General features: G+C 38.2%; 1 protein-coding gene across 1 annotated transcript in view; it reads left to right on the plus strand.

The window, feature by feature from the left end:
• LOC125886025 (complement C3-like) overlaps nt 1-2,706 on the plus strand; it is a 42,373-nt gene extending 39,667 nt beyond the window's left edge. Inside the window, exons 42-43 of the mRNA XM_049571926.1 lie at nt 1,410-1,554; nt 2,529-2,706. Coding sequence (XP_049427883.1) covers nt 1,410-1,554; nt 2,529-2,670 — 287 coding nt within the window. The 3' untranslated portion in view covers nt 2,671-2,706. The remainder of the gene's footprint in view (nt 1-1,409; nt 1,555-2,528) is intronic.
• The last annotated feature ends 8,619 nt before the right edge of the window (nt 2,707-11,325 follow it).

The raw sequence follows: 11,325 nt of genomic DNA on the forward strand, positions 1-11,325 counted from the left end.
GATGGTATAGAAATGTTACAGCCCATTGGTCCCTGGCACTGAAAGTGCAAGGAACCTATTATTTTTGTAGAGAATATTTTTATTTTGTACAGTTGAATTTTTGAGGAGCTTGGGGTGCTCGAAAACTCATTAAATTTCGTCAGAACTGGCAAAAGTTCTGCAGTGACTGGGTTGAGGCATGGCCAAATGCACACCAGTGGGAAAAAGGTCCTTTGATGTTCACAAAATTTGGCGGGATCATTGCTATCATCTTTAAGAACAAATTCCTTTAATTTTTAAATTTTGGATTTCTTGCATATTTTCATTTAACAAATACCCACGTTCAAACTAATAATTATTTTGATTTGATCCAACAGTTGGGTTTAGGTGGAGCACCTTGGCTCTGAAGCGCCTTTCAAAATTCTTTCAGCCTCTAAATGCATTTTCAAAGTCCTTGAAATACTTGAAAACTCACCAAACTTGAGATTGTGAGAATATACAGCAATTGGGAGAAAAGTTGCTCAGATATTCACAGTTTGGTGCCCACAGTGCTCTCATCATTTTAGACATATTTCTCAACAAGTTTCATTGGTTCATTTTTCATGAATTTTGTGCAAACTTTTTGGAACTCATAGAAGGTTTTTTGGATTATTTTCAGAATTGGTCAGTACAAGCGATGCAAAGTTTTTGTGGAACGACGCTGCCATGACATGGCGGCCATTTTGCCCGTTTTTCCATAAAACAGGAAGTTGTTGTAACTTGTGTGTCATATCTGCCCCACATTTCACATGCTCATTAAGAGTCCTGGCCTTAAGACATCTACGTGCCAATACTGAGTGATATTAATTGTGCCCCCCTATTGGCAACAGGGCCTTGTGTGACACACATCATTCGATTTACATGAATTTTACATTGTGTGGACAACACTTGACACACAGCAACATAATGCATCCGGCCCGTACGCCCAATTTGCAGGAAAGGGCCTCTTCATCATTGCTTGGAGCTTAATCTTGCATTGCCAGGCAACCAGCATACACTCCAGTAAGTTACTGGTCCACATAATCCAGCACATACATACCATAAAATGGCTAATTGTTGTTTTCACACTTGTTTTTTATGGATTAAACAAACAAACATTAGAGGTATTGGCAGCTGGATTTTGTTTCCATTGGAATGAGCAAGAATAACAGTCTTTATGCTAAAGTAAATCAGCTAAGCGTTGGCTGTGTATTTAGGGCTACAGTTATGAGAATGGTATCAATAGTGATATCAATCTAACTCTCAGCAAGAAAAGCAAGTAAGCATATTTCCCAAAATGTCTTTCCTTTAAGCGAAATTCACCAGAGAATATTTCATAGTGCATCATTAATGTTTGGTACCACAGGTTTACCACAGTCTCTTTTTTATGTTCTCCTATATTTGAATTACAGGAAGTTATGATGTGGGTCCTGTGAATAAAATGCGCACATTCCTGAGTTATCCGCACTGCAGGGATTCTTTAGATTTGGCGACGGGCAAAACCTACCTCATCATGGGAACTTCCAATGATATTCACAGAGATGAAAAAGAACAAACGTAAGTTTGTCCTTTGTGTGAAAGTGTTTTGATTGTGCATTTTACCATTTTTATACTTTCACTGCGTTTTATCACTAAATCAAGACTTTCTTTGTCTTCAGCTTATTTTTTACTAATGCCAATGATAAAGTAGTAGTTTTAGTAGTAGTAAGTTTAATGTACAGGTTTTTTTGATGTTATGTTACAGTGCCACAGAACATTGGTCACATGGAGACCCAGTGGCCCTTGTCTACAAAACAAATGTAGGGCAGAGAACTGGACGTAGAGTCATTTCCCCCCAAAGCTCAGCATTTATTAGTGCGGTTGTGAGCGCAGGCTACAATCAGATCTTGCGTCAGATCTCAAATCATCTATGCGTGTGGACTTGCAGTGCAGCATAGTAAATCTGGCTGAGTTGAGAGAAAGACCCATACTCTGACTGGCACAAAGTATTTGCAGCCACATATTAATCAATTAAAAATGCATGGCTGATGAGAAACCATATATTATATTCTAATTATATCAATATATTTATATATTAGGTTGGTACATTTCATGAATGTGTAAATGAAATATTCCAACCTCGATTTTGATTGTCAGCTTGCAACGCTGTGATTTCTTTCCACACTGCCTTCTTCAGACTTCCTTTGATGCCGGTTCTCAGGCTGCCAAATACAACTAATAATTGAACTGGACCTAGGACATCACTGTTTCCATTTCTGGCTCAGAGAAGTTTCTTTTCTTGGCAGTATTACAACCCTCCATTTCATAAACTCTAGGGTCAAGGCCTCTACACTGAGAATACATCTGGGCAGGATATTTGAATGACAGTTGTTTTCAGTTGCCACATTTATCAACACCTGATCTCTCCAATGCTGTAATTGGTAAAATTATACATGAACCCTTGTTAGATGATTTTGGTGCTCGGATCTGCGCTGGCTTGTACATAAGACTAATAGATGAGGGCTAATGTATTGTCACCTTGCTCTACTCAGGTATCAGTATGTACTTGGAGAGAGAACCTGGATCGAGTACTGGCCCACAGAAGCAGAGTGTCAGAGTGATGAACACAGACCGACCTGTTTGGGCATGGAGGAGCTGGTTCAGCAGTACCAACTCTTTGGATGTCAGCAGTAGTGAAACACAAGGAAATAAATCTTCTTTTTTAAATGATTTTAGTTTTCTTTATTCTTATTATGTATAAGTTTCACAGCTGTGGGATATAAGGGCTTATGATCATGAATTGCTCATTTAAGATCTTGTATGTAATGGTCTGTATTTCATTGTCTCTTTTAGACAAATAATAAAAACAGTTATGCTGATTACTGTTTAATAAGATTTGATAGGTTCAACTAGAAGAAGAAGTTTAATAAAGTTTAATAATGGTAAACTCAGTGCATGGAGGAATGCACAGAAAGTTTAGCAATAACTACATTTCCATGCACAAAATACATTTTTTTTGCCCTTATCCTGAAAATCACAGTATTCCTAATGAGCTGTTTGCATAGATAATGAAAATGAATATTCCACTGACATTTCCATTTACATGCAGCCGTGCATACATAGATTAATGTGCCCTAACATGTCGTTTTTCATGTTAAAGTATGCAAAAATGAGATGGCTGGAGCCACTTGTGCCATTTTGCTTGTTTGCATCAAAACAGGAATTTTTTCATTTAAAATTTTTAACACCTTCAAAAAACCTGACAATATTCCACATTATTCATACATTAATGGTATTTTTCAACTTTTAAAGCCAGCATTGCACTGTAGCGTCAGCTATTCAGCATGCAGCATCCACACCTGCATTTCTTCAGAAATTGCATTCTCTAGTGTTTAAAAGTTTCTCCTTCTGACCAGAAATGTTGGTAGAAAACAAAATCAAGACACATGCTTTATGTTTTGGTTGGCAGGCAGGGGCGGGTCCCCAGGCATGCTGACCCCTGGCATCAAAGGCTATACTTGAAGTATCCAAAGTAAAAGTTGACCTGCTCATTATGCAGAGTGGCCCATTTCAGAATAAAACATACTATTGTACTAGCCTATAATTATTGATGCATTAATGTGTTCATCATTTCAGTGTTGCTGCTGGTGAAGGTGGAGCTCATTTTAAGAATTTTATGTACTGCTGGGCAGGGGTGGGTAGAGTACTGAAAATCTATACTCAAGTAAAAGTACATTTACTGCCATAAAAAATTACTCAAGTAGAAGTAAAATTACTATTTGAGAAACCTACTCAAGTAAAAGTAAAAAGTACCTGGTTAATAATTTACTCAAGTACAAGTTACTTTTCATTTGAATATTTTTTAGGGTGTGCGGACAAGTGCAAAATAATGAAAAAACAGCACTTGATAAAACTTTTTTTAATGAAGCAGGTACCAGTCTTCCACTCTCCATCTCCTTCACTCTACCCCTCTTTTCCTCACCTAACCTCTTCTTTCTCCATTTCCCTATGTAATTTGAGTGGATGACCTTGCTTTAAAAACAGAAATGACATCCCAACTTCTTTGTCTTTTCTACGTCTTTTTCGCTGTGAACATAATAAATAAAATCCAATAAAATAAATAAGAAACCATTCAATATATGGTAAATAATAGCACTATAATGTTCCCAAGTTCCATCTTTACATGTTGCCAAAATGTGTTTGTAAAGGTATAACAGGTCCCTGTAGGTCTTTCCTGCCAGATCACCAGGTGTCAGGTGGACTATTTTACAAATAACCATAACAGGAACAAAATGAAAATCCCATCTCTCCCTTGTTTTGTAAGAAATATGTCCTAAACTGGGATTATATGTGCATAAATCTCTAACATGCTAACAAAAAGAAGCTCTTCATTTGGACCTGGCTCCGGTCATTTTTTTCATGTACACGGGTTTCACCGCTGGGTGGTGCTATTGCATTATATCAGTAAAGCCCCAGTTATCCGAACGGGCCATTTAACCAACAGTTACAGGCCACCACACCGAAATATCACCATTCTGACGGTCCGCCATCCTGAATTCTGGTCCCTGAGTCCTGACAGTAAGCTATAGCGAGCCTGTAGAAGCTGTATTCCCCATGCATGTCAGCGATTTTCACCGGGGACGCACGTGAGTAATTCAGGCTGACATTACCTGTTTTTCAGCGAACTCTGTTAAAAGGTATGGCATATAGGTCCACAGTAACTTATTATTATTATTATTATTATTATTATTATTATTATTATTATTATTATTGGGTCTTATAAGAAAGGGCTACAATGAGTACCGGGCCATCAAATCACAGCATCCGCGGTGAGAGGACACGGACTTTGTGCGCTTTTATGCACGCGGGTCAAGGCATCACGGATATTTGATGTGGGAACGATGTAGCCAGATGTTTTACCTGTTTTAGATACGTGGCTGTCCGTCCGTCCGTCCATCCGTAGCACGAGTCATGTGCGCCACTTCACCACCAACACCTGCGTAAAAGCGCACCCCTCCTTGAGGTAATGAATGAGGAAATAATCGCCCCGACGTTTAATCGGACCGGCGTTCAATACGCAAAATGGGGTCAAACCCCCAGCGGCTATTTGCTACCGGGCGACTATTTGGAAATATACGGTAGTTGTAACGAAGGTAAATGGCAAATGTAGTGAACTAAAAAGTAGATTACTGGCTCAAAAATATATTTGAGTAAGAGTAGAAGTACAGTTTAAAAAGTACTTAAAAAGTAACTTAAAAAGTACTCGTTCCTCAAAAAAAACTACTTTTTTACTCACGTGCGTTACTTGTAACACGTTACTACCCACCCTTGCTGCTGGGTAGTTTAATATAGTTTATATGTTTATATGTTGTACTAGTAATCTGAATTTTCACAGTAACTAAAGCTGTCAGATAAATGTAGTGGAGTAAAGAGTACAATATTTGCCTAAGAAAGAAGTAGAAATAGCATATAAACTAACATAAAATGGAAATACAAGTAGGCCCACCTCAAAATTGTACTTCAGTAGGCTCCAATACTTGAGTAAATGCAGCCTACTTAGTTACATCCCATCATTGTTAATATAAATACAGCTCTAGTCAATACATGTTCATCATCAGCAGTTGTGATTCTTTTTTTCTTTACTCTGCTGATTACTAACAGCTACTAATTTAATATCAAAATGCACAATGATCTGGAAAGTACAGATCAATTAAGTGATTCAGGCTTGTATTTTAAACGTATAGAAGGTGCCAGGCTGCATAAAAAAAAAAGCATCAACAAGCTTGTTTATCAAAAAAAAAAAATTATGGCAGAGGATCAGTAGTATGCCCCTTTAGCTTTGGAGAAAACCATGACACAGTACACGTTATGGTTTACAGTCCTAAATAACGCTCATATTAACCTGTACTGAGACTAGTCGTTGGTACCCAACAGCATTTCTTACTGCCCCCCTCGTTCAAAGTAGTTTTTGTAATGCACATGCACTAAAACCAGAGTGCAGGAAGAGAAGTCTTTAAAATAAATATTTCCCGGTGGGCTGAAAGTGGCCTGACTGGGGCTATATTCCATGCTACATTTCCCAGCCTGAATGATTTTCCCAATTTGGCCTAAAGGTGAAGACACTGGATGTGGAGGTTCTGAGCTGGTGTGGTTACACAAAGTCTGACTCGCCTGATATAGACTGTGGCTATGAGCCTGCCATTGGTTGGCTGATTTCGCCCGGCATTCTCTCTTCCTTTTGCTATCTGTGTGTTACTGTTTCCAAATCCCCTTCACTACGGGAAATAACAGCAACAACCTCCAGGCTAACAACTTACATACTGAAAGTAGCACATAGGTGTCATTGTCTGGGTAGGTCAACGTGAGTCATCAGCTGATTCATAATCAACCAATAGCACAGCACCTTCTCTGTCAGCCTATCATCTTACTGCTCCTCATTTTAAATATGGTTCTAGCTCTGCTGTATTTCTTACTTGCTGCCATCATGCGTGCCCTTCACTTCCCCATCATCACCTAGTCTTTATGGATTCATCAGCCTCATCTGCCTCAGCAGCAGCCTCAGAGTCATCAGCCACCACCACCACCAGTGTCTGGACTCCATGGGGGGATTTATCCTGCTGCCACTCAGATGCCCCTCGATCACAAAATATCTCTCTGATGTCCAAGCACCACACACTTCTGTTAAATCTTAATCAGCACAAATCATCTCTCAATCTGTTCACTCATAGTTTGTATTATGGTGGGCACTGGTGGAGGTGCGGCAGGCCTTTGGGCCAAGCAGGGTATACCAGCTACCTGTTTTCATTAATTATTAAATATTATCTTTACTTCATTCTTAAAGTTTACCATGATGTTTTCCTTTGTAAGGCCATTTTAATGACAGTACTTGCCTCCCCACATGCAATTGTTCCACCACAATAAGTTCACCCAGACACTGTTTTGTAGGACACTGTTACTGCATCCTGGGATTAGTGCCCAGGATGACTGTGATTGGCTTAAATAAACACAAACAAGTGTTTTTTTCCTCTTAGCAGAGAGGCATTCTGTGATTCCAGACCTAGATGTGTTAACGACAACGGAACATTGTTTGCACAGGCAGTTTTACACTTGAAATACAAATAAGTACAACATAGAAGAGAGATACTAATACATGCTTATAATAATACAGTTTGGCTTCAGTCCTATTTATGCTGTGATCAATCTCCAAAATGAAAACGTAGTATCTATAGTAAGTACAGGAAGGCACTCCAAAAATATAGACAAGGAAGGAAATATAAAAAAGCCTTTATTGTAGTGGCTAGATTATTAAAAGAGCCAATGACTTTAAAAACATACAAGAAAGTTATGACCCTATCTATATAGTGGCAGGAACCAATAGGAGGCCATCACATGACCCAGAAAATGACATGCAGGTTAGACAAATAGAAAATAACAAATAATAAAACACCATGGTACCTCCTTAAACACTCTGTAGGGGAAATACCTCTTTGAGAATATTTGCACTCGTAATAAAATTTTGGGGCACCACCCTCCTAATGAGGGAAGCGACTAATCAAATTAATAACTCCGTAAGTCACTTATTAATTCTTCAGCACGCTTATCAATAATGAATCAATCTCAATATCTGGGTTACGAATTCTCTATACAGTGATCTCAGCTGCTGTCCAAAAGATATATACACCGACAACGACTTGGTGATAAATTAAGATTTATTTAAGCTAAATATGCAACAACTGAACAAATGAATAGCAAATGATAATTATATGATACAACACAAAATCAACAGTATATAAATGGAATGAACTGAGAAGTAACACTCGTGTGAGTTATTTAGTTTGGCGACAGTGGGACAGTAGAGTATGTTAAGATATATTATAAATTGGGAACGCAGGGATGCGCAAAACCATTCACCTATGAAACCTAAATTAAAATCAGCATAATTAACTAAGCCTCCTGCTCGACCTCACCCTTCACCACACAGCGGCTCATTCAAGTTATGGAAGTTCTTTGCCTACTTTTTAGCAGCGAGGATCAAAGGCAAAGCTCGTCTTGGGGCCCCGGACTGTTGCTTCACAGCTCCCGGACTTTCCAGCAGAACGGAACAGGCTGTCTCACAGCAGTGTGGGAGCGGTTGAGTCTGCAATGTCCTGTGGGTACTCCAGGTTAGTTGCCTTGCGCTGCAGAAAGCCTCTGGGCTTGGCACGAGAACCACTGTGGCAAGAGGCTGGCAGCCACTGGTTCCGATGAATCTGGGGCGAAGAGGTTGGTCAGCAGGTGTTGGTTTACTTCGTTCTGACTTCTCGCTTATAATAATGGTGAGAACAATATCGTTGGCTGTTCAATATTGTTGTCAAAGTTATTATTAACGCACAAAAAATTTTAAAAACAATGGATATAAAAGAAAACTTGAGTTCAAAATTGTTCAACATAACTGATTGTGAGCACAAAAGAGTTACGTATGAGCTAAATGTAGTAAAAACGAAAGAGCGTACGCAAACATAAAAGCAAGAGACTAAAAAAATGAAAAAGAGCGCAACACGGGAGTAGGCCTATACAAAAAGCGGAAATTACGAAAGGATGGAAAATACAAGAAAATAACAAGAGTAACAAGAGGAATAAAACAAGAGTGCACAAGAGAGACAAGTGAAACAAAACAAGTGTAAGAGAGTGAGCCTTGCCGAGCGCACTCGTATTTATCTGTCCAAAGTGGGCGGATATGATAAGGCAGCATCTCTCTAGTTAAAAAAATAGTCTCATCGTGTTATTTTGGAGGAAACTTAATGCCTTTCTTATACGAGGTCGTATACTTTGATATGTTACGCGGGATGGACACATACTCTTCCCATTATGGTCAAAACTGATTCTTAACATGCAATTAAACAATTTACAAATAAAGATTTTATCAAAATACAATTATTATGCCATGGTATCAACTAGGCTACTTCAAATACACACGCTCTAGACTAACTCATAGTGGCAATATATAATGAAAAACAAAATGAAGAAGCACATATTTATGCAAACAAGTTGATTAATAATCCCCAATTAATTCAAACTATAAAGTTGACTTCCTTACAGGAACTCTTCTTAACTCCGCTACAGTCTGGCAGTATGGCTCCATGTTAGATGAAGGGTTAACAGTTGAAATTGAAATTGAATTCGGCAACTTATCAATCTTTTGTTTTACAAGGTTAAAGCAAAGTAACATTCAGATAGAAACATGATTATGCACGTGTACAAGTTTAGGATATAGCAAAGCAACCAACAAAGAGGAACAAAATGAATAATCTCACTTCCAACGTACATTTCAATTTTGTCACACAGAAACATTTGGTAAGAGAGGGGATGGCGTGGTCCCCTGGGGTGACAGGAAGGGACAGGATGTCATGGAGAAAGGAAGCATGGTCTTAAGATCCTAGCAGGGCTGTTAATCAAGGCGTTGCCTCAGGGCGGAGGAGGGGACCCTTTTATAAGTTAATGACTTTAAAAGCATTTGAAGCACCTCAAATGAACTCTCTAATGTGATATAAATTAATAATTTCTCATGAATTTATATCAATTATATGAATAATCAGGGCGTCCTAGTGACCTATGTTAAGGCACCGACCATGAATTGCATCACCTTTGGTTCACACCAGGCCCAAGAAATAAAAAAATATATTTTTATCTGAAAAATATTTCAGTGTAATTATCAAACAATGGGATTCATTTTTTGCAGCCATCCAGTCAGTCTCCACCAGTTCTCTAAAATGTTAGAAAAACTGTTTATTAGGAGGTTGGGTGATTTCATTGAAAAGTATCATTTACTCTCAGACAGTCAATATGGGATGAGAGCAAATAGATTGACATCAATGGCATTAATGATGATAATGATTTTGGGCTATAATAATAAACTTTGACTTCACATAGGCAGCAGTCTGTGCAAATAGGTGACTACACATTATCATGCCTAGATATAACTGTTGGGGTCCCATAGGGGTCAGTATTAGGCCCTGTTTATTTTGTACATAAATGATATATGTGTGGTGCTCTTTGTTCTGGGGAAAATCTGCGGCAGTGTTTGGAGGAGGTCATGACAGAAATGAGTAAATCAAAAACAATGGTTTAGCATAAATAAATTGTCTTATATTTGAACAAAACTTAATTCATGCTGTTTGGAAACCGCAGCACACACAAGTACAGATGATGATTGGTAATGTTAATGTGGAAAGAGTCTATTAAACTAAACTAAACCTCTGGGTGTGATTTTAGATGACAAAATCTGGACTTCAGACCAATTATGTAAGAACAAAACTGACAAAGACCATTGCGGTTCTGGGGAAAACAAAACTCACACTGGACCATGAATCACTGCATATTCAGTATTCATCACTTGTACTACCTTATTTGAGCAACTTACAACCATTACACATCCTTCAGAAGAGAGCAATTAGGACAGTACACAATGTGGGGTACAGGGAACACACCAACACACTGTTTTTGAAGTCACATGCATTGAAAATTTTTAGATCTGGTCAAATTTAAAACTGCAATCAATCATGTTTAAAGTGAGATATAATTCACTTCCAGGCAACATTCAAAAAATGTATTGTGACAGAGAGGGGGGGTCATAATTTAAGTGGAGAAAAGAAAACTTTGTGGACACTGTTATCTTTGTCGTGTTTGTTTTTTTATTATGTTTTTTTATGTTTGGCTTGAAATAAAGTCATTCATTCATACATTCATTCTCCAAACATTTAAAGACTGATTACATTTGTGACATCCATTAAAATTATTGAATCCACTGAGTCATAAGAATACCTCCGAAACATATAGGATATATGGTATGATTTAAGATATTAAAAACCATACAATTATTTTAATCATTCAGTCATAGGAGGAAAATTCCCTGCTGTCAAAACTCCAAAAATCACTGCCAGATGCTCTGCCTGGAAATTACTCAACACGGTTTTGATCTGACTAGCTGTCTGTGTGCATGATCAATATGTTTGATTATGTGTGTGTATAATATAAGTGGGGCTCAAAATAAGAACTAAAAGTGACTCAAAATGACAAAAAGAAAACAAAAACATGACAAAAAGAAAACATGATAAATGCAGGATTATAATTTTGCAGGCAACAGTTCATTCATCTGTATGCTTTGAAGTCAGTCAAACATGTCAGCTCTCATTGATCTTCTACTGTTTATTTTTTCCTCAGAGGAGATAATGTTTATCAGAAATACACAGTTTCTCAACTGCTGCTGGGAAATGATGTGTACCTGTGTTTGTGTGCGCTACGTGTGCACAGAAACTCTTTGGGAGGAGGACAGATGAGACAGCAGTGAGGTGAAGTGGGGGGGTGAGTGGA

The sequence above is a fragment of the Epinephelus fuscoguttatus genome, linkage group LG3 (assembly GCF_011397635.1).
Source record: "Epinephelus fuscoguttatus linkage group LG3, E.fuscoguttatus.final_Chr_v1".
Classification (NCBI taxonomy): domain Eukaryota; kingdom Metazoa; phylum Chordata; class Actinopteri; order Perciformes; family Serranidae; genus Epinephelus; species Epinephelus fuscoguttatus.